This window comes from Phocoena phocoena, chromosome 20 (genome assembly GCF_963924675.1).
Source record: "Phocoena phocoena chromosome 20, mPhoPho1.1, whole genome shotgun sequence".
NCBI lineage: Eukaryota > Metazoa > Chordata > Mammalia > Artiodactyla > Phocoenidae > Phocoena > Phocoena phocoena.
Genome location: NC_089238.1, coordinates 58671080 through 58692186, shown reverse-complemented (window position 1 = coordinate 58692186; position 21107 = coordinate 58671080). Strand labels below are relative to the sequence as shown.

Below are 21107 nucleotides of genomic sequence, written 5' to 3'. Positions count from 1 at the left end.
GTCACTCAGCCGGTCTGACCCCGCCCCACCTCTCATTCTGTCGGTCAGGGCCCCGCTTCTCCTGTCGCTCAGCCGGCGTGGCCCCGCCCCATCGCCCAGCCGGAAGGGTCGCCCGCTTCGCCGGGCCGTTCCCGCCGCCCCGGGGCTCGGTGGCGCTCGGCGTGGTTGCCATGGCGGCGGTTGCTGCGGCGACGAGGTGGCGGCTGCTTCTGGTGCTGAGCGCCGCGGGGCTGGGGGTCACAGGCGCCCCGCAGCCCCCCAACATCCTGCTCCTGCTCATGGACGACGTGAGTGCGGGTGTGGGCCGGGATCCCGGGAGGACCGCGCTCGGGCGGGGTTGGGGGCGGCCGGCGGTGTGGGGGTCGCGCCTGGCCCTGCAGGCCGCAGCCTGGCTCGTGGGTGAGGGTGAAGTGAGGTGTAGTGTCCAGGCCGGGCCAGGAGAAGACCCTCCTTCCCTGTTCCCTCCCCGGCTCCTTCCGCTGCCCCTCAGGCGTGCTGCGATGCTGGCCGCGTGAGGACCACCTCCCCAGGATCCCTGCTCTCGCCTGCCGCCCCCCACTGCTGGGGGTGTGGGTGGCAGGGAAGCGGTGCAGAGCTGACTAAGACCCCGGCCTGCCTGCCCGCCCTGGAAGTCGCCTTCCCCGCTGCCTTTGGCCTGCTGGACCTGCCCTGGGAACCGGAGGAATGTCCCCGGATGGGTGTGTGTGTAGCCCCAGGCCACCCTGGTCACAGCGGCGGGCCAACCCTTCCCACAGAGCCGTGCTGTTCGCGCCTCCTTTGCGACTTGGTCCCTGTGCTCCTTCCCAAGGAAGCAGGACTGTATTTGGGGGGCGCTTTTTGGGGAGTGAAATGGAGGCTCTGGATTTAGTCCCTGTGGGGCGTTGGGGTAAAGTGGGGACGCATACAGACCTGGGTTCAGATGCCTGCTGCCCTGAGCTGTGGGGAGACCGCGGCCCTTTGGGCCCCCGCTCCGCCCCGTCCTGAGGGCTGAGGCAGTGCAGAGGGTCCTGCATAGGGCTCCTAAACCCTCGAATCCGGAGTGATACCAGTGTCTGTAGCGGGGGGGCCCTGGATGGCTTCAGGATGTGGTCGCCAGGAAGGCCAAGGCGTGACTGGAAGGTTAGAGCTTCCAGCACAGCCTTGACCTCCAGGGGCTCCAGGTCGGTGTACACGTGGAAGGGCTCAGAGAGGGCAGGGAAGTCCCCGCGACACCTCACCCGAGGCATCTCTTCCACCTGTTGTCCCTGAGTTGTATCCTTGATAGTAAACAGGTGATAGTAAACACGGCGCCACCCTGAGTTCTGTGAGCCGTTCTAGCAAATTATCCAACTTTGGGGGCATTGGGGGTGGGTTGTGGGAGCCTTGACTTACAAGAGGCCCAGGATGTGGGCCTGGCATGTGAAGTGGGGGCAGTCTCGTGGGGCTGAGCCCTTGACCTGTGGGGTCAGATGCCAGGTCCAGGTAGGTAGTGTCAGACGGAGCTGAATTGTTGCACTCCCAGCCGGTGCCCGGAGGCCAGAGAAGTAGTTGCTGTGGTCACACACATACACACATTTGGTGTCAGAAGTGTTGTGAGTAAAAATAGCTCAAAGTTCCCCAAAAGACCAGCAGAGACACTCCCAGGAGCCTTTGGACCAAGGCCACGGGCCTCACGTGGCTGCTGGGCAGTCCCAGCTGGTCGGAATTGCGAGGTACTGTGTGTGTAAAAAACACGCTTGGATTTCAAAGACCTAGTACAAGAAAAAGACATAAAATATATCTCATGTAATTTTTTTATTATGAAAATAATTCTTTATTACAAAAAGTTAACAACATTCAAATAAGCCGGAAAAGATCACAGAAACCCATCCGTGGTGGCACCACCCAGAGGTGACACAGACCGTGCTTCCCTTTACCCGTAACTGTTCAGACACGATGGGTTCCGTAGGGACCCGGAAGCTCCTCTCCTCCAGAGCCCGCCCCGATGGCTGGTACGGAAACTTTGCTTCGTGACGAACACGTGCATCTTGGAAATGCTTGCTGTCAGCGTGTCAGCCTTCTCAAAGCTGAGGTTCCTGGGCAGGAAGGCTGTTTAAGTACATAAATTACTGGGGCATGCAAGGCTTAGCTGAGCATTTAGCCTCTCCGATTTCTGCCCCTCCCCTTCTCTCCAAGGTGACAGTTCATTAGTGAAGGTCGATGCTGCAGGCTGGTTGAGATGGTCGTTTTCTGGATTTATGGGGCTACAGAAAGTACAACCTGTGCCCACACCCACCTGTTTCTCTTTGCCCGTTACCGGGGCCGCTGGGCTCTGTTGGAGGCCCTGAGTGGTGGAGGGGGACCGGCACTGGGCACGTCTCACTCGAGGGGGGCTGACCCAGGGGCCCGTCTGCCTGGGTGCCCAGGGTGGGTCCAGGAAACGGGAACATTGGGCCGGGAGGCCCCAATGCCCTGACTCTCCTCTGCGGGTTCCTCCTGTGACTTTGGGGGTCTTTGGCAGCTGAAGCCCGGAGAAGTCGGGGAGACCTCTGTCCTGGTCAGCGCATGACAGGAAACACACTCAAAGCGACTTTAGCAGAAGTGGGGGCCGAAGCTCTCCCGACTAGACAGGCTTCAGGCCCCCCAGCTCTGTGTCCTCACCCAGGCGGTCATCAGGCCTGGCAGGAGGCGCAGGCCTTGGTAGGCATCAACTTACGGAAGAATTTAGAAGAGGCTGAGAAGCTCCATCCTCTAAGGCTGATGGGTGATGGGGCCGGGGCGCAGGGACAGAGCTCCCTCCTGCCCGGCTGGGCCCGAGTGCCGTCTGTGTCTCAGTTCTTTACTTGTCAAACAGGACTAAGGAGGACGCCCTGTGGCTACTGGGAAGGGTAAGGCCAGGCTGCACAGAGGCCAGCCCCTGTGTCCCCACGGTGGGCCCATCCAGCCAGTGCCCCCGCCCTGACCCTCCAGGGCCTCGCACACGTGTCGATGTGGACACACGCACGGGTAATAATCCCTCGTAGCTGTGTGTGGCCCCTGCACTGCCCAGAAGTCTTTTTTTTTTTTTTAATTTTTATTGGAGCGTAGTTGCTTTACAGTGTTGTGTTAGTTTCTACTGTACAGCAAAGTGAATCAGGTATGCGTATACATGTATCCTCTCATTTTTGCATTTCTTTCCCATTTAGGTCACCAGGGAGTACTGAGTAGAGTTCCCTGTGCTATGTTCTCATTAGTTACGCCCAGAAGCCTTGAAGTTTCCACCGAGTAATGGCAAGGCTGAGGCCAGGAGGAGGACCGTAGGCCCGGGTTCCAGGCTGCCTTGGGAGCGCGGGTGGGCGATCACGTGGGAGAGGGGAGACATCCTTCACACTCTGTGGGAGACCCTGCCCAGGGTGCCGTGGAGGACCGTCTCGTGGAACCCGTGATAGCCGTGCAAGGTGGATGTTAACATCCCTATTTGTATAGCCAAGAAAGCCTACCGATAGGTGATAATAGAACTGGATTCAGCAGGAAAGAGCTAACACAGCAGGCCAGTGACTGCAGGCCTCAGAGAGGCTCACCTGTAAATAGGTGGGCCCTTGGCCGCCATCTGGGAACTTGGATTTGGGGAGTATCCCAGCATTCCCTGTGCCTAAACTGTTTATGCAAACGTAAGGTTCGTGCTGAGCCCCACCTCCCTCCTGGGAGGCTGGGATTTGGGTGGTGCCAGCGGACCCAGCCCCTCTGCCTCTCTCTGCTTCTCCTACCTGGCCTGTGGGTGAGGGTCGGCAGCCCGCCTGTGCCCCGTGGGGTGCGGGGAGAGGGGGCAGCAGGGAGAGGCCTGGAACCTCAGCCTCGTGCCTTCCACTCCACTTCCTGCCCCTGTCGGCCGCACTTCCCTCCAGGGGCAACTTTCATTCCAGCTCCTGTTGTGGTGAACGGAAAAGCCTTTTCAGTAATTTCAAGATAAACCGTCTCCAAAGGGACTCTGTGGCTGGAAGGGTCTTTGAGAACAGACCGCACAGTCCAAGGGCAAAAGCCCCCAGGCAGCTCTGGGACCCGAGTGTCAGGATGGGCCTAAGGCCGGGAGACGAGGGGACGTGTCCCCCTCCTGGCTCTCCCTGACGGAGAGGGTGCCGTGTGAGCTACTGCCCAGTGCAGGGGGCATGAATGGTTACAGCCAGACCACACACCTACCTGTGACCATCCTGGGCAAGCCTGCATGCTCGGCCCCCACGTGTGACCCAGGGCTCCCCGTGCGTGCTGGCCCCGCTCTCCCCAGCGTCTCCGTGCAGACCTGCCGAGCCTGCTGTGGGCTGGCAGGCCGTGGCCCGTGAGTCTGGAGAGCTTTAAGGGGCCCCAGAGAGACAGGCACGGCCAGGCCTCTGCAGCACCAGGTGCCTGCGCTTTTCCAGTGGCACTCTACGGAGACGTAGTTTCCATCATGCACAGTTCACCAGTTAAAGGGCACAATTCCGCGGTTTCTAGCACCTTCATAGCCTCGTGCAGCTGTCACCACGGTCAGCTGTAGGTCATCTTCATAACCCCGGGAAGAAGCCCCATCCCCGCCCTCCCCCCGGCTCCACCCCTCCAGGAGGAGCGGCCGGTGAAGGAGAGCCAGCATGGAGGGGGCTGGCGCGTCTAGAGAATCCAGAGGGGAAGCAGGGCCGCCCCCGCCAGCAGCGCCGAGGGGAATCAGTTTGTCGGGGTCACTCCTGCCCCACGCCACTGGCCGCAGAAGGATGCGTTGGGTCGTAGAGCGAAGTCACATCCCGTTGCCCCTTTCAGGTATTTCTTTAGCGCTTTATGATGAAAGTTGTCAAAGGCCCATGCAGCTGAAAGGGTGTCGCAGTGCACACCTGTCGCCCCACCTGGACTGCCTGCTCTGTCTCCCATCTGTCCCTCCGTCCGTCCCTCTGTCCGTCGCTAACCCACCTCACACCTGGCAGGTTTTATTTTGGTACAACGTACATAACACGAATTCACCCTTTTAACATTTTAAAGCGTACAGTTCGGTGGTGTTGAGCACGCGCGCCGGCTTGTGCAGCGCCCCCATCCAGTAGCTGAGAACATCCCACCCCCCGAAGAGAAACCCCTTTCCCACTGGCAGTCACTCTCCTCCCCCTGCCCCAGCCCCTGGCAACCACCCATCTGCCTTGTCCCCATGGCCTTGCCTGTTCTGGACGTCTCACATCCATCATACACCCTGCGGCCTTTTCTGACCGGCTTCTCAGCAGCCTGTTTTCGTGAGTGTCAGCACCTCGTTCCTCTTTACGGCCGAGTACTGGTCCGTGGTGTGTGTATCAGGTCCCTCGTGCCTAACAGGTGGCCACAGACTTGGTGCCTTGGAATAGGAATCTATTTCCGCCAGTCCTGGAGGCCAGAGTCTGAAATCAAGGGGTTGCAGGGCCAGTCTCTCCGGAGGCTCCGAGGGAGGGTCCTCCCTCCCCTCCATCTCCTGGGGGCTCCTGTGCTCCTTGGCTTGTGGCCACGACCCTCCAGTCTCTGCCTCCATCGTGGAGGCCTGGCCTCTCCTCGTGTGTCTGTCTTGTCTCTGTGTTCCACCTTCTCACACGGACCCAGTCACTGGATTTAGGACTACCCTAGTCCAGTGTGATCTCATCTTAGCTAAGTACGTCCGTATTTCCAGATATGGTTACGTTCTCCGGTTCTGAGTGGACATAAACTGGGGAGGCTGCTGTTCACCCCGGTCCTGGATGGATAGACCACATCTGTCTGCTGTTGATCAGTGATGGACACAGGCTGTGTCTTTTGAGCAGTCGGGAGTCCTGCTGGTGTGGACATTCATGCGGCGCCTGGGTGCCGGCCGGCCCAGTTCTCGGGACAGCGAGCTCAGGAGGACCGTGGGTCTCGGGGCCTCGCCGGGTTAGCTTCATGGGCCCTGGCCACTGTCTTTAAATGTGAATTCACACCGCAGAGTAGGACGGCCTCCTTGTCTGTGCGGAAGGCAGAGGTGTGTGTCTTGGTGCCGGTGCCCCGTGAGCACGTGGGGCCGGCGTCGGAGCCGGGAGGAGGTGGGCGCTGGGCATCTGCACCGGGGAGCGGCTGACCGCGCACCTGCCGCACTTGGGGTGCGCCGGGGGCCGCGGCTCTGGCTACATTCTTATCCCACCTGCACACGCTCTTTCCTGCAGATGGGGTGGGGCGACCTCGGGGTGTACGGAGAACCTTCCAGAGAGACCCCGAATTTGGACCGGATGGCTGCAGAAGGGATGCTCTTCCCGAACTTCTACACGGCCAACCCCCTGTGCTCCCCTTGTAAGTCATGGCCTGCTCAGGCCACCAGGGAGTGGGGCCGGGCGTAGGGCATGCTGGGTGGGGGGACACAAGGGGGGCGGGCACGGAGCGCGGAGACTGAGGCACGGTGGGGAGGCGGGGAATGCGTAGACCAGAAAGGGGCACAGGGTGCAGGCACGGAGCGCGGGGTTGGCCGCCCTGACTTGGGTGTCGGCTCCACCGGCATTTCCTGCAAGGGGCAGAGGGCTGGCAGGTGGGCTGCGGCCTCTTCTGTCGGATCCTGGTGCTTGGGAACACCTGAGCTCCATGCTCTGGGGAACGCGGGGCCATCAGGAGCCATCAGAGGCCACCAAGGGCTCGGAGCCTCTGCGGGTGTTTGAGGCCCAAGTGGCTGCCTCGGTGGCGGCGGCTGTTCATTCATGGAGCTGAGTGTCGCGGCTGGTTCGGGGGAGGTGCTCAGCCGGGGAAGGGATCGTCAGCTGGGGGTGTAGTGGCCTCGCAGGTGGGGAGAACCTCTGATCTGGAGGACGAGAGGTGACCCCGGAAGGGGCGGCACATGAGGAGGCCTGTGGGCTGTCCCAGGAGCCAGAGAGTGAGCGAGGGGGAGCTGCAGCCGGCCCCGCTGCTGGTCTTTGCGGGGCTGTGCTCCCACCCGGCTCTCAAGTGGCTGCCGGGGACTCAGGTACCACAGGGCTGGCCTCAGGCTGCACGCATGACCCATGTTTCTGTTGTGTCCCCTCCGCGTAGCCAGGGCGGCTCTGCTCACCGGACGCCTGCCCATCCGCAGTGGCTTCTACACCACCAACGGGCACGCGAGGAACGGTAGGCTGTGCCCTGGGGCAGAGGGAGGGGGCATCTGTCACCTGTCCTCTCTGGTGACTTGGCTTCTCCCGGGCACACTCATTGCCCAGGGTTGAGGCTTCTGTCTGGGTCGTAACTCATGTTAAAACAGAACGCAGAGCTTCCATCAGAAACAATGTGTTTTAGGCGAGTGGGGAGGATGGTGAGGGTGCCGCCGGCTCCCGCCCTGTCCCGGGGGCGGGGGCGGCCCGGCTCTAGGGTGGGCTCCCCGACCAAGTGGGGCTTCAAGGGGCCCTTGGAGGAAGGTGTGGTCTCAGAACCCGAGTTCTGGAGATGCCGGGGGCGGGCCCTCCCCTGACCCCTGACGTCCGGACCCCCCTCGGGGGCACGTGTGCCTGTTCGCTCTGGTAACGGTGCTGGCTGTGAGGAGCGCCGGAAGACCTGCAAAGTGCCCGGGCGGTGCCGCCCCGACCAGGGCTCTGCCGCTCGACCCTGCCGGCTCACACGGTGCACTGCTCCACCAGCCTACACGCCACAGGAGATAGTGGGCGGCATCCCGGACTCAGAGCTCCTGCTGCCGGAGCTGCTGAAGGAGGCCGGCTACACCAGCAAGATCGTGGGCAAGTGGTGAGTCCCACACCTGCCTGCTGGGCTCACCCAGCGGGTTCCTTACTCATGTCGCCCAGCGGGAGCCCCTCGGGTGGGAGTAGAGTCCTTGAATTCCAGGTCCGCTAAGATGTCCAAAGCATCCCTTTAAAAGCTGCTGTGGCCATGCCCGTGGGACCTCCCGTGGTGAGGCTGGGGTGGTGGCTGCCACGGCAGCACCAAAGGAGCCATGTTATTGCACACGATGACACGCCAGCGAGCAAAGGGGCTCTGTCTGGTGATGAAACCAAGAAGCAAGCAGGGGATAGGGGACGGTCGTGTGGTGTGGAATCATCGGGATCAAGTGATCGTAAAAGATCATGTTGTCACACGCGTGTCGCGCTGTTACGGGGTTAAGCCTGTTAAGTGGCTTCTCTCCAACTCCCCGGGGATGCCTAAGTACGCAGCCCTAGAGGTTGATATGAAGGTCGGATGTCCTCTCTTTCCTCTCCCGCGTGTTGGAGCCCTTGGAGACCAAGCCTGCTTCCTACAGGAAGCCTTCCCTGACTTTCCAGCCCTGATCATCTCTGCTCGGCTGCTGCTGTGCTTTGGACCCTCTCGCCTTGACCCCTCTGGCACTCACCACCTCGAGGGCAAGCACCTCATCTGCGCCCCTTGGGGACCACTGCCCCACGCAGTTGACAGTCCTAGTGATGGGGGATCTGCAGAAACCGGGAGAGGAGTCCTCAGGGAACCCGAGGACCTGGAGGCTGCTTCCTCACCCCCGAGAGGGGCTGGCAGCTGTCCTGCTGGCCGAGCGGTCGAGCCTGGAGGCGGTGGGGGCTGCACAGCAGAGCCGACGAGGGTGCAGGATGTGGGAGCCTGCAAGGCCCAGCAGTGCCGGGAAGGCCCGGGAGACGGCGGTAGGGCGGCTACAAGGCCCGCCGGGGCCGTGCCAGGGCTGCGCCCACAGAAGGAGGAGCCCCTGCGATGACTGGCGCTCTCTGCCCAGCCTGGCGCCTCTGCCCCGGTCCAGGGGCCTCCCATTCGTGGTCACTGACACGGGGCAGCCAGAGCTGGAGTGGGAGCCTGTCCCCACGAGCTCCGGAGGTGGGCGGACTCAGGAACAGAGAGGGACACGGCAGGGCCTGGAGAAGCAGATCCATGGACTCAGGGAGGTGGACGCAGTGCTGGTGGACCAGCCAGGGTCAGGGCGGCCAGGGCCAATGGGATGACGGGCTCTGGGAGGCCCGGGGCAGGGGGCTCGGTCCCTCCTCTGCCAGGTGGGTGTGCTGGTCTCAGCAGGGTCCCATCAGAGCCGCAGGGGGTGTTGGTGGCCGTGGCCGTGACTGCGTGACAGCCAGCCTCGGGCCCCAGCACCACGAATCTGGATTTTGTCAGCCTAACCAAGGCCTGGGGTGGATGGAGCCTGGACTCCCGCGAGAGGCTGCCCTGAGTCCCAGGGGCTCGACGTGCTGTCACTCAGCTCTCTGGCAGGCAGTACTGACCCCGCAGCTGCCTTGGGACCAGCACTTGGAATTGACAACTTCACACGAGCCGGACCTTCGTGGGTGTTTCTGTTTCATGAAGGCCGTTTGGGCTGAAGGATGCAGGACGAGGAGTGTCACACCCAGCGGTGTCCAGCATGGAGGGGGCGTCATAGCTGCGGGCCCAGAGAGGAAGCACGGGCGCAGCTGGCTCTCCTTTGCGGAGACAGCGCTCAGGGCAGAGCCCGTGCGGGTGCCCCCGGCACCGGGGCTCCCGAAGCCGGGCAGCCATCCGGCGGAGGCAGAGTGTTCCGGGACCAGCAGGGGGCGCCCGGACTCCGCGGCCGGCCAGCTCAGCCCGGCCCCATCCTGCCCAGCTGCCTCGTGCCGCATCCACCTGACTGAGTGAGCGAGCTGCGCGGCAAGCTCACGCGGACGTGGAGTCGGCCTGGCCCGGTGCAGGCCCCCAGCGCTGCGCCGGCGATGCTGGCCGCGAGAGGCTTTCTGCAAACGTGACCCCAAGAAACCTGTCTGCTTCCCAGGGAGGAGGAACCGCACCCCGAAACCCCTTCTCTAAGATGCGCCTTCTCGAGAGACCCTCCCACTGGCGAGAGGACCCGACCTGACGCAGCCGCGGGGAAGGGCCTCCGGGGTGGGAGCCGGGGGCCGGTCCGAGCCCGGGTCTCGGTAACAGCTGGGCCGTTGCCCTGCAGGCACCTTGCCGTGTTATCCTCTCGGCCCGTCCGGCTCCTGCCCGGGGCGCCGGGGCAGTGAGCCGCGCTCATGGGACGTGGTCACCGTCCCCATGTGCGCCCCTCGGTTGTCGCCTGGGTGGACCGTGCGGGCAGGGGGGCCAGGCCACGGGGCACCCGGGCTAGCACACCTTGGGGCTGGCTGGAGCCTTGTGTCCTGAGCTGTTCTCTGAAAGCGAGGGTGTTTGCTTCCCGGAGCTCCGGGGCGCCCATGCGGCGGTCCCTGAAGTGCCCCGGGTTCCTCTCTCTAGGCATCTGGGCCACAGGCCTCAGTTCCACCCCCTGAAGCACGGATTCGATGAGTGGTTTGGATCCCCCAACTGTCACTTTGGACCTTATGACAACAAGGCCAGGCCCAACATCCCTGTGTACCGGGACTGGGAGATGGTTGGCAGGTAACAGGCCCTGCCCACTGCTGCTGCCCACCCGCCAGCTCCTCGTCCTGCCCAGACCTCGTGCTGTGACCTCTGACTTATAAGAGCCCCGCGTCCGGGGGCTTCTAACTGTCTCAGGAAAGGTGCTGGGAGCCCCAGATGCTCCCCAGAACGAGGTGCTTCACTCGGCTTCTGGGGTTTGGGCCCCGTGCCCTGAGGGGGCTACGCTCTGCACGGTCAGCTTCGCTCCGAGCCACCGTCTGGGGGGCCGTCGGCTGCAGGAGCGACCTGGTCTGGCCATCGGGTGGCTGCAGGCAGGCCCTGGTCTTTCCTGTCTGGCCTAACTTCCCTTTCTTCCTTTTTAAATTATTTTTGTTCTGGTGGAAGCGCAGTACACGTCACTGGACCACAGAGCTGGGCCAGCATTGCTGAGGTGTAGCTCACCCAGCACCCCCATCCCAGACCGCCTCCGTCACCCCAGAGAGATGCCCACACCCGTTAGCCGTGCCCTCCGTGGCCGTGGACTGGCCGCTTCCTCTCGCACTGTCCTGCCTGTTCATTGGCGGGGCTCCCCTCCTTCTCCCAGATGGTGGGGTCACCGGGGCACCAGACTCAACCCCAATGGGTCCCCGACGGGCCTGGGAGCTTCCAGGCTCCGGGTTGTTCCTGACGTGAACGTTTCCGTCTCTCTTTTAAACGAGGCCCCTGACTTTGCCCAGGAAATTGGGGAGGAGGGGCTTTCCTGCCCTGAAGGCCGATTTCTGTCTGGATCTGTACTGTTTTCAGATTTTATGAGGAATTTCCAATTAACCTGAAGACCGGAGAAGCCAACCTCACCCAGATCTACCTGCAGGTGACGACAGCAGGGGCTGGCCCCGCTCTGGGGTGGGAGGTGGGCCTGGAGCGGGGAAGACGGTGTGCGCTTCTCCTCAGGAAGCACTCGATTTCATTAAGAGGCAGCAGGCAGCTCACCACCCCTTCTTTCTACACTGGGCCATCGACGCTACACACGCGCCTGTTTATGCCTCCAGGCCTTTCCTGGGCACCAGCCAGCGAGGGCGGTGAGTCCTTGGGCACATAGACCTGGACCCCGGGGCGGGGGGGTCAGCTGTGCTTGGTTACCACCAGAGGCTGGGCCCTCGCTACCATTGTCAGCTGGGGACAGAGTGAAGCATCTGTGCCTCTGCGGTGGTGAAGGGAGGGGTCGGCTCTGCCCCGATTCCGTTGGAAACTTGACCGGAATGCCCCCTCCTCGTCCCTCCCTGAGGCTCGGCTTCGGCCGCCCTCTGGTCCCGGAGGCCGCTGGCCCCTGCTGACTGCTTCCTCCTTTCCGCAGTTACGGGGACGCCGTCCGGGAGATTGACGACAGCATCGGGAAGATCCTGCATCTCCTCCGGGACCTGAGCATCGCAGAGAACACCTTTGTTTTCTTCACGTCCGACAACGGCGCTGCCCTCATTTCTGCGCCCAGACAAGGCAGGTGACTTGAGCAGATGGGGCTCCACCTGGGGCCCCTCAGCACCCCCTCACCGGGCCGAGTGTGAAGGGCTCAGCCTTGGGGAGGGAGGGACACCGGCAAGCGCCCCCCAGGTCCAATGCCCCTCTTCCCCACCGCCTGGCAGGTGCCTGGTCAGGAGGGAGAGCTCGGTGGGGCAGGCGGAGGCAGAGGCTGCGGCCCTCACCGCATCCTGCCTCTCTACTGGCCAGCCCTGGGGCCAGTCACATCCCGAGTTCTCTCTCTGAAGCCGCAACGTTCCCTATCAGCGTTTCCGTTCTGATCTCAGCTGTAACACAGTGGCCGTTGTGACTGGACACGTCTGCCCCTTTTTCTGTGTTTGGGGGCCTCCCTTCCCACGGGGGCGATGACCCTGCAGCAGCCAGGCCCAGGCTTGGCGCCCACCCCCGCCCCTCGGAAGTGCCCTCCCAGGCCTCGTGGTGGGTGGTGTCCGGGAGGGAAGGGAGCGAGCCCCCCTCCCCTGCAGTGCTGGAGCCCCTGGCGCAGCGCGGGGGGCCTGCTCACTCCCCCAGACCCTCCTTCTGTGTCCCTGCCAGCCTGCAGTCCTCCTGAGGACCCTGGCCTCTAGGCCTCTCAGGCCTGAGGCTTTTCCACCTTGCGGAGCTGGAGATGGAGCGAGGTTGTTAGAGCCGGCGTTTCACAGTCCTATGAGGGTTTCACACCCCCGCGGTGATGTCTTTTTTTCCCTTTCTTCTTAAAAAGGCTGGGCCCCAGGAGGGCCCTGAGTCACTCAGACAGCTCTGGAAGGAAGGCCACAGAAGCTGGAAACCCCACAGGGCCGGGCCTGTCTGGGGAGGCACTGGGGGACCTTACGGCCCGTGTCCTGGGGGCAGAGGGGCCCAGGGATCTCCAGGGACAGGAACAGCGCAACTGGGAGCTGCAGGGGCAGAACAAGACAATGAAAATCACGTACCCACCCCCAGCTGGAGAGACAGGAGCAGGAGAGAAGTAGGCCCTCACTGGCCTCTGGCCTGTGACCCTTGCCGTCCCTGTGCTGACCAGCGAGGCCCATGCTCGGGGTCCCTCCCTCCATCATGGCAGCGAGCCGGGGATGTGCGATTCGCCAGGACCGGGCTGTCTGCCCTCGGCACCGCCCACAGCCGGGTTCAGGGGCCACCTGCTCAGAGCAGGGCGTGTCAGAAACACGGGGTCTGTACCCCCAAACCCCAGGCACACAGGACCTGCTTGTGCACGGTGACATTCAGGGAACCTGGCACCTGCCAGGCCCGGGGTCGGGACTGTGTCTTACAGTTCCCATGTCTTTCACTAACACGTCCATGTGCTGTGTGTGTGCGCGTGGTCGCGGCCTATGGGGGCGTGACCTTATGACCACAGCTCTAGGTCAGAGCCATCTCCAGGCGTCCCGACCTTGAACTTGAGGCCTGAACCCCAGGGCTGGTCCTTTGTCTCCACCACGGCCTCAGGGCCTCAGTAATGTCACCTCCAAAGGGCCGGGCGGGGAGCCAGGTGGACAGACGCGTCCCGAGGGCGAGTGCCCGGCAGGGTGTGTATGGCCCTGGGGACTCAGGCACGTGGTCTGATGGGCGACTATCCCCAGGTGGCAGCAACGGCCCCTTTCTGTGCGGGAAGCAGACCACGTTTGAAGGTGGGATGAGGGAGCCTGCGATCGCCTGGTGGCCCGGGCACATCCCTGCCGGCCAGGTGAGTCAGAGCCGGCCTTGTGCCAGCCCTGCAGTCATCCTGGGGCGTGAAGCCTTGGTCTCCTCTCTGGCCTGCTCCCTGCACTCGTTCTGCCACGCACACGTGTCATCGGGCAGGGAAAGCCTCTATTCTGCGTGTGTGGACATGCTGCGGGATGTGACCGCGTGCCTGTGTGTGCGCGCGTGTGCGTCAGCGAGCACGCCTGGGGACCTGGCCCCTGGCCGCCATCTGGGCAGGGCAGGGCCGGCATCCTCAGCGCGTCTGGGCCACGTCCATTGCAGGTGAGCCACCAGCTGGGCAGCATCATGGACCTCTTCACCACCAGCCTGTCCCTCGCAGGCCTGGAGCCACCCAGGGACAGGGCCATCGACGGCCTGGACCTCCTCCCCACCATGCTCCAGGGCCGCCTGACAGACAGGTAGGTTCCCGCCGGGCACTCGCCCCGCCTGGCGCCCCGCACCTGGCGCCGGAGCCGAGCTGGCTGACAGAGCAGGTGTCCTCGCCCAGGGGGAGGTGAGACCCGGGGGTCTTGGCATGAAGCGCTTGGTGGGGTGGAGAGGCCTTGTTCCTCCCTGCGGTGTCCCTCACCCTCTGCCCGGCCCCAACCTACACCCAGCTCCACGCCGGGACGCTGTCCAGAGGCAGTTGCTCCAGCTCAAGACCTGCTACTGTTTTGCTCAAACAAAATGAGTTTCCCAGGCTGCCGTGAAGGGGCGTGGACTCTGAAGGGTGTACGGTGTAACCAGAGCAGGCTGACGGCCGGGAGTGGACGGCTCACTGTCTCTTTTCTGTCTTGAAACCTGGCATGAGAGCTTGCTACCCCTGGCGGGGGTGGCAGGGGGTGCCAGCCGCCACGCTCGTCCCCACAGGCCCGCCTGCCATGCCCGCGTGCTACCCCCTTCCTCTGCCGCCAGCCTCCCCAGCACCGAGGACGAGGGGCGGCCAGGGGGCCCCTCCACAGCCCGGGGACCCTTTCAGTTGACGCCACCTGTCCCCCTGACAGGCCGGTATTCTACTACCGTGGCAACGCGCTGATGGCGGTCACCCGTGGCCAGTACAAGGCCCACTTCTGGACCTGGACCAATTCCTGGGAGGAGTTCAGGCAGGTGAGGGGGTCCCGGCTCCGTGAATGCCTCGTCCCTCACGTCCCACCTTGGGGAGGCCTCTGTGCCCCCGGCTCACGTGCTGACCTGCTGTCAGGGACTTGGGGGTGACGAGCTGTGGCCACAAGGACAGCACCCACCCTGGCCCGCACCACCCAGGCTCCGGAGACGAGGCCTCAAGGAGGGCAGCTCAGCCCCAAACCTGGGTCAGATGCCTCAGGGGCCCAGGCAGACCCGGCACCTTCCCGGCCTCCCCTCCCGTCCACCCACTGGCCCGGCCAGGTGCTCGGCGGCCCCCCGAGACGCTGTCGCCATGTTTGCTTCCCCGTGTCCACCCCCAGTCCTGACGGTGAAGTGCCCCTGCCAGGCCCGGAGCCCCACTCGGCCCTCCCAGCTCGTGGCCGCCCACCACCTCCTCTCCGCGTGCCTGGGCGCCCCTAGCCAAGCCTGTGCCTCCCCACGTCCCATCACTGCTGAGCTGTCCTGAGCACCCAGCACCCCGACGGGCAGGGCTGCGGCTGGCTTGCCCCTGGAGATGATAAGGGGCCGAGGGCCTAGGAGCCCCCGCCTGAGGGCCCTGAGGCAGGCGGCGTGGCGGCCCTTGGGGACAGCGCGTGGCGGCCCTCGTCCCTCCCCGGGCCCCTCTCCACCCCACCCCGTAGGGTCCCCGTTGCGTCCAGCTGCACGGGTGCGCTGGCGTCCTGGAAGCCACCGCTTGCCCACCGTGGGCTGTTGGGGCTCTCGAGGGCAGGTCTGGGGAGCCTCTTCGAGCCCAGCGTGTCTGCAGGCAGCAAGCAGCCAGCTGCACGGCCTGTGCTGACCCGAGTGCGTTCACGGTGGGGCCGGAAAGTGTCCGGAGAGGCCCCCTCGGCGCAGCTGGGTGACACCCGTGCGCAGAGCTCCGCGGGGGGCGCTGCTTCCCTTTCCCGAGGGTTGTTTGTGGGGCTTCTGGTTGGCTTGGTCCGCACGGCCACCGTCCTCTTGTGAGACAAAACGCGCAAGACTCCCGTCTCTTCTCCAAGGCGTGCAGGCGTGCAGGCACTGGGGGGTGCCCCCTGCGGTGGGTTTGCGCGGTTGCAGTTCCATTCAGATGCTAGGGGTGGGGGAGGGGCACCCGCACGCTGCTTTGATGGCCCTTCTCCCTGCAGGGACCAGTAAGGCGGAGGGGGTGTGTGCAGCCGGGAGGGGCCCCAGAAACCATGACAGCGGCCTTGTGGCCGTCGACAGCTCCCTGAGCTCCGTGGAGACTTGGGTCCACCTCTTGCATCCCTTCCAGGCGATCAACACATGAGGGGCAGCCTTGTCTGCAGGCTGGGGGCATGGCTTAGCTGAGGAGGTCAGGGGACCCCAGGTGCAGGGTTCGCCCCAGGGGACCTTGTTAACTTCCCACTGTACCCTTGTCTGGGGCATCTCCCACCCCCTCGACCCCCCCACCCCCCCAGTGCCTGTGGGCCCACCTGCCCGCGTCCTGATCAGGTACCAGAGGCGAAGGAGGAGCGAGCATTTTCCCTGTGCCAGGTCTGGTGCCACCATCACCAGCAAGCCCGTGACCTCCCCTCAGGAGGCATCTGAGGCCCAGGGGGCCGAGGCAGGAGGGAGGGCCCGTGTGTCCATGGGACCGTCTGCATTTCTGGACTAAATCCACGAGCGTTGGCTCAAGGGCACGGCTCGCCCGCCCCTCTCTCCTTCCCGTCCTCCCAACGCCAGTGCTGTGCTGGGGCAGGGCGCCCCGCGCCCCCTCTGCCTGGCTGGGCTGCGTGGGGCTCAGCGGCGCTGCCCCTGGGGCAGGTCCTCCCTCCCGAGAGTGGCTGTGAGAGGAAACTCCTGTGCTAATTAGCGGCATCTTAATCAAATAGCTGATTTGATTTGCTTCCAAATGATAATTCGCGTTTTCTGTCTAGAGTTGGATTCTTCCCCATTAACTGCTCGGCTTTTTTATGCTAAACGTGGTTGTTTCTCCCACCGTGAAATCCGCTTTTGTTCTCCAGCTGGTCTGCTCCCAGAAGGTCAGAGGTCACTTACTTGGGACCCACCTGGGTGTCCGTTCTCCACAGCTTGGATTGCAGCCGCTGACTCAGGGGTCTACAGCTCAGGGCAGACGACGGATTTATCTCACTCCTCACTTCCCTGCTCTACTGAGAAGCAGGGTATTCGCTGCTCCACTGCCGGGCTGTCCAGGACAGACCCGCGGGTGCTGGGAGGATTGCCGTCAGGCCGCACCGCTGCCTGCAGGAGAGGCGGGAGGCACGTCTGTGTCCCCGGCCCCGTTTTAGGGTTAACGGGCCCCGCCACGGCCCCGCTCCAGACCCTGTAAACAGAGTCCCGTGATGCCTGGAGACCAGTGCCCAGCTGCTTATGGGGCCCTGAGGTCCCCAGTGCTTCTGGGGTGGCAACCCTTGGCCTCGCCCCACTCTGCCCAGATGGCAGCAGGCCTTTCCCTAAACTAAGTCCGGGAGCCCCGAGGGGCAGCCTTCAAGCCTGGGGGACACGCTGGCGTGGGAACCCCATCTCACGCGTGCGTCGAAGGCTGAACCTCGAGGGCAGAGGCCGCCTGGAGGGTGCGGAGCAGGGCTGCACACCTGAGCCTTGGTGGAGAAGACGCTCCATCTCCTGTTAAGGGTGGGGGCGGTGCGTCCGGGTCCCCTGTGTCTCCTCTGGCTTTCAGGCCTGCGGTGCCTCCTCCTCAGCTGGCCAAGGGGTCTTGGAGGAATGCCGACCGCTGCGCACCTCATCGGCTACGAGGCAGATAGGGTGGACGTGAAAAGCTTTGCTCTAGAAATTAGATAGAAGATGGACTGAAATATTTTAGAGACTCACCACCCCCTCCCCCAAGAAAGTACTGAAGTCCTAGGGGATGGCGCACAGGGCCGATGGCACGCAGCCCGGGGCCGGGTGGCAAGCAGGCTCCGCCCCACAGCACGGCGTCCGCGGTCTTGCTGTGCTCGCCCGCTGCGAGCCCCGCACGCGTCACCTGCGCTCCGGCCTGTCGTTCCAGGGCGTGGATTTCTGCCCCGGGCAGAACGTGTCGGGCGTCACCACCCACTCGCAGGAGGAGCACACCAAGCTGCCGCTGGTCTTCCACCTGGGACGAGACCCCGGGGAGAGGTTCCCCCTCAGGTGAGCCGGGGGTTACGGGGCCCCAAGTCCCCTTGGGGGGCGAGTGCAGCCGACCGAGCAGGGCGCCGAGGGCCCGGGAGCCACGCGGTCTCAGGGCGTTCGGGGCAGGACCAGCCTCTCCGAGAGAAATGAACCGGGGCCAGAGGATTAAAAGGGACCCAGAGAGAGGAGAGATCGGGCGCTGCCAAGCCTGTGCAGCTGGGGGCGCCTGCGATGCCGGGCGGTGCCCCAGTGGTTCCTGCAGAGCAGCAGGCTGAAGGGTCACAGCTGCTGTCCTGGGCATGCCCTGGCTCTGCCTGAGCCCTCATTTGCTGGGTGGTTCCCAGGGTGCACGCCTCCCAGGGAGGGCGGGCGGGACAAGGTGGGGGCCCAGCTGCTCTTCCCGGGAGGCTGCTGGATGGTGACCTGGGGGGGGGGCTTGTTCCTCAGTCTCCCCCCCAACCCTGGCCTACCTGGGTGGGCTGCCCCACTTGCTCTGTCCCTCCCTCCACCTCGGTGACCTGGTGCCCCTCGCCTGCAGCATTGCCAGCACCGAGTACCTGGACGCACTTCGCCAGATCACCCCGGTTGTCCGGCAGCACCAGGAGGCCTTGGTCCCTGGACAGCCCCAGCTCAATGTGTGCAACCGGGCGGTCATGGTAAGTGGTTCGTACGTGGGCTATGGGGGGCATCCCAGGGCCATGTGAGTGCTGACCGGTCTGCTGCAGGCACGAACCCCACTTCCCTCCTGCTTCTCTGTCTCCGATCTCACAGGAGTGGCAAGGGGTCGCTGGGCACCTCTGCAGGTGCGGGACGAGCCAACCCCACGTGGGATGTGGGTGTTGAAAGGCTGGGCAGATGGCCTGGGGTGCAGCAAGCCCACGGGCCACCTCCGAGCACAACCTCCTCCAACTCCATGGGGGCTCACCCACAAGTCTGTCCCATAACTGGGGTGTCTGTGTGGCTCCCTGTTCCACAAAGATGGGCAGTCTCCCGTCCCTGCAGCAGAAGCTCCAGCAGCACCCTAAAACCCGCAGAGCAAAGCCAGTAGCTTAGCCTGGCTTCCAGCCCGTGAGTGCCCGCGCCCCGCACACCCCATTCCCCAGTCCCACCTGGCGGTTGTGAGGACGGCTAAGCCCCTTGAAGCTGCGGGCGCGGCCGGGCCAGCAGAGCCGCTGCCTCGAGCCAGGAGGTGACTGAGCGTTGCCGGGTGGCTGTGATGGGTGCGCGTGATGACAACGCACGGGTGTTGGAAGCATTCCCTAGGGGTGAGGTGTAGCAGGGGGCCGGTGGCCTTGGGGGAGGCCGAGGGTCGTTGGCCAGGGCCGGTGGGGCAGCCTGGTCGCTGTTGTCCACATCTGGGGCTCACAGGGGAAGACATTTGGGGCGGGGGCCAGCAGGGCCTCCCCCTTCCCTTGGAAGGACGCCAGGCTGGCATTCCGGCCTCTGGACTCAGCACTGGAGCAGGAGGGCCCCCCTGGCTCAGGACCACTGCGGCCCCTCGGGTCCGAGGAGCCCCTGGTGCCCCCTGCAAACCTGTCTTGTCCTCTGTGACACGGTGCTGTCCGCACCCCAGCATGCCATCTCCTGTCACGCCTGCCCTGTGGGCCGAGTCTCCAGGTAGCAGCCGTTGCCTGGTGGCTCAGAGACCAAAGGGGTCTTAGTGACAGTAGGGAGATGGGGAGGGACTGACTTGGCCGGGGTGCTGCCGCCACCTGCTGGGCGCGGCAGGAATTGCCGAGGCTCGGCTGACCCCGTGACAGGAGAAAGCAGGGACCCCCGCCCCAAGTGAGCTGAGGACCCCGGAACAGCGTGGCTTGGCCTCAGACTCTGAAGCGAGCACTGCCACCAGAGAGGTGCATGGACTTAACAGTGTGTGGACGTGTGTGTGTGTGTGTGCGTGCGCGCACACGCGAGCGTGCAAAGCCCTCCCCGGTCCCCGCACTCTGCCTGGGCCCCGCTCGTCCAGGCCAGCGGGTGGGGACTCTGGGTAGCGACCTCTGCTCTTGGGACAAGAGCAGCCCGGGCAGCCCGCCTCCCTGAACCCCCAGGCTCACAGCTTGGCTCCAGAATCTGTTTTCTGCAGGCACCTGGCCCCTTCCTCTGCTCTGCTTCCTTATCTAAACCTGGCCCTGCCGGGCAGCCCGTGCAGTCAGAGGGCCCCTTGATGCTGTTCAGGGCAGGGGAGGGCTTTACCTGCGGTTCTCACTGGCGCTGATGTTCTGATTCAGACTCAGGCCCTGGCAGGGGCGGTAGTAGGGGGAGTGCCCCCCACAGGGTGATTAGGGGGATGGGTACACCTCCTGGGTGAGGCGACAGGACAGAGCCACAAAGGCTCCCTCTCAGGGGCATGGTGTCCTGGTTTTTTTTTTTTTCTTGTCTTTTTTTTTTAAAGGAACATTTACTTATTTATTTATTGGCTGCGTTGGGTCTTCGTTGCCGCGTGCGGGCTTTCTCTAGTTGCGGCGAGCGGGGGCCACTCTTTGTTGCAGTGCACGGGCTTCTCATTGCGGTGGCTTCTCTTGTTGTGCACAGGCTCTAGGCGCGCGGGCTTCAGTAGTTGTGGCTCACGGGCTCAGTTGCTCCGCGGCATGTGGGATCCTCCCAGACCAGGGCTTGAACCCATGTCCCCTGCATTGGCAGGCGGATTCCCAACAATTGCACCACCGGGGAAGCCCGAGTGTCCTGTTCTGCTGCCGGGAAATCATGGCCACACAAAGCAAGTCAGCCCATGAAGGTGCAGCCAGGAGAGCCTGTGCTGAAGCAGGCCAGCTTTACCTGGGGCACCGAGGCCGCCACCTGTAGAGCTTACCGGGAGGCCAAGGTTGTGGGCGGTTAGCGGACTGTCCCCTTCAGTGACAGGCAGGCCCTGTTAATACCAGGCTGCTGTGGGGCAGTGTCTCCTGTGCCGGCCTCAGGCATTGAGTTGCCTCCGAGCCAGGTGGAGACGGGTGATTCCACACTGCAGCCACCCATTGCCGTGTGGCAGGTCACAGGCCTGGGCAGGGCAGGAGTCTGGAAAGTGCTGAGTCCACAAGTGCTTGGAATAACTGCATGTCCCCTTTCTGAACTTTCATTACCCAGAACTGGGCGCCCCCGGGCTGCGAGAAGTTAGGGAAGTGCCTGATGCCCCCGGAGTCTGTCCCAGAGAAGTGCTCCTGGCCCCACTAGCACAGGCTTGGGCTCAGGACAGGCCTGGGTGTAGGAAGGCTCTGGCCTCAGGGCTCCTGTGCTGGAAGAGCCCCAACTCCCTCTGCCCTGACGGCTGCCAGACGGACGGCACCTGTAGCCAGCAGCAGGACCTGCAAGACTACACCTGCTGCAGCCCGGCCCTGGAGCCAGCTCCCAGCCCATCGGGCCTGCCCGACTCTACAGCCACAGGCTCACATCAGCCCCTGAACCGGAGGCTGCCTGCCTCATGTCCTCCCGCTCTGCTCCAGCTGCCTTCCAGCTGCCTCTTCCAGGGCCTGAGCTCTGCCCCAGGACCCAGAGGCCTGCCTCGCTGTGGCTGCCCCGGCAGTCCCCTCAGGACTTCA

At 63.9% G+C, this 21107-nt stretch overlaps 1 protein-coding gene across 2 annotated transcripts; it reads left to right on the top strand.

The window, feature by feature from the left end:
• Positions 1-128: 128 nt before the first annotated feature.
• On the top strand, positions 129-20742 carry GALNS (galactosamine (N-acetyl)-6-sulfatase). 2 transcript variants are annotated; one of them, XM_065899700.1, is made up of 14 exons: positions 129-287; positions 6093-6216; positions 6943-7017; positions 7521-7623; positions 10072-10215; positions 10981-11047; positions 11128-11255; positions 11531-11670; positions 13269-13372; positions 13654-13790; positions 14376-14478; positions 17471-17592; positions 18113-18230; positions 20656-20742. In XM_065899700.1, the coding sequence occupies exons 1-14, from the start codon at positions 171-173 to the stop codon at positions 20740-20742; spliced, it is 1569 nt and encodes a 522-aa protein (XP_065755772.1). In that variant the 5' UTR covers positions 129-170. The 2 variants fall into 2 exon arrangements, with proteins under 2 accessions (XP_065755772.1, XP_065755773.1); XM_065899701.1 differs by lacking the exons at positions 6093-6216; positions 6943-7017 and adding an exon at positions 4094-4110 and having other exon boundaries at positions 171-250.
• The last annotated feature ends 365 nt before the right edge of the window (positions 20743-21107 follow it).

What these genes read in the sequence shown, in the direction of transcription:
- GALNS (XM_065899700.1), top strand. Translation starts at nt 171, where the DNA reads ATGGCGGCGGTTGCTGCGGCGACGAGGTGGCGGCTGCTTCTGGTGCTG. An exon ending in AGCAAGATCGTGGGCAAGTG is followed by an intron (nt 7,624 to 10,071) that starts GTGAGTCCCACA and finishes TCCTCTCTCTAG; the next exon opens with GCATCTGGGCCACAGGCCTC. An exon ending in CCTGGGAGGAGTTCAGGCAG is followed by an intron (nt 14,479 to 17,470) that starts GTGAGGGGGTCC and finishes CTGTCGTTCCAG; the next exon opens with GGCGTGGATTTCTGCCCCGG.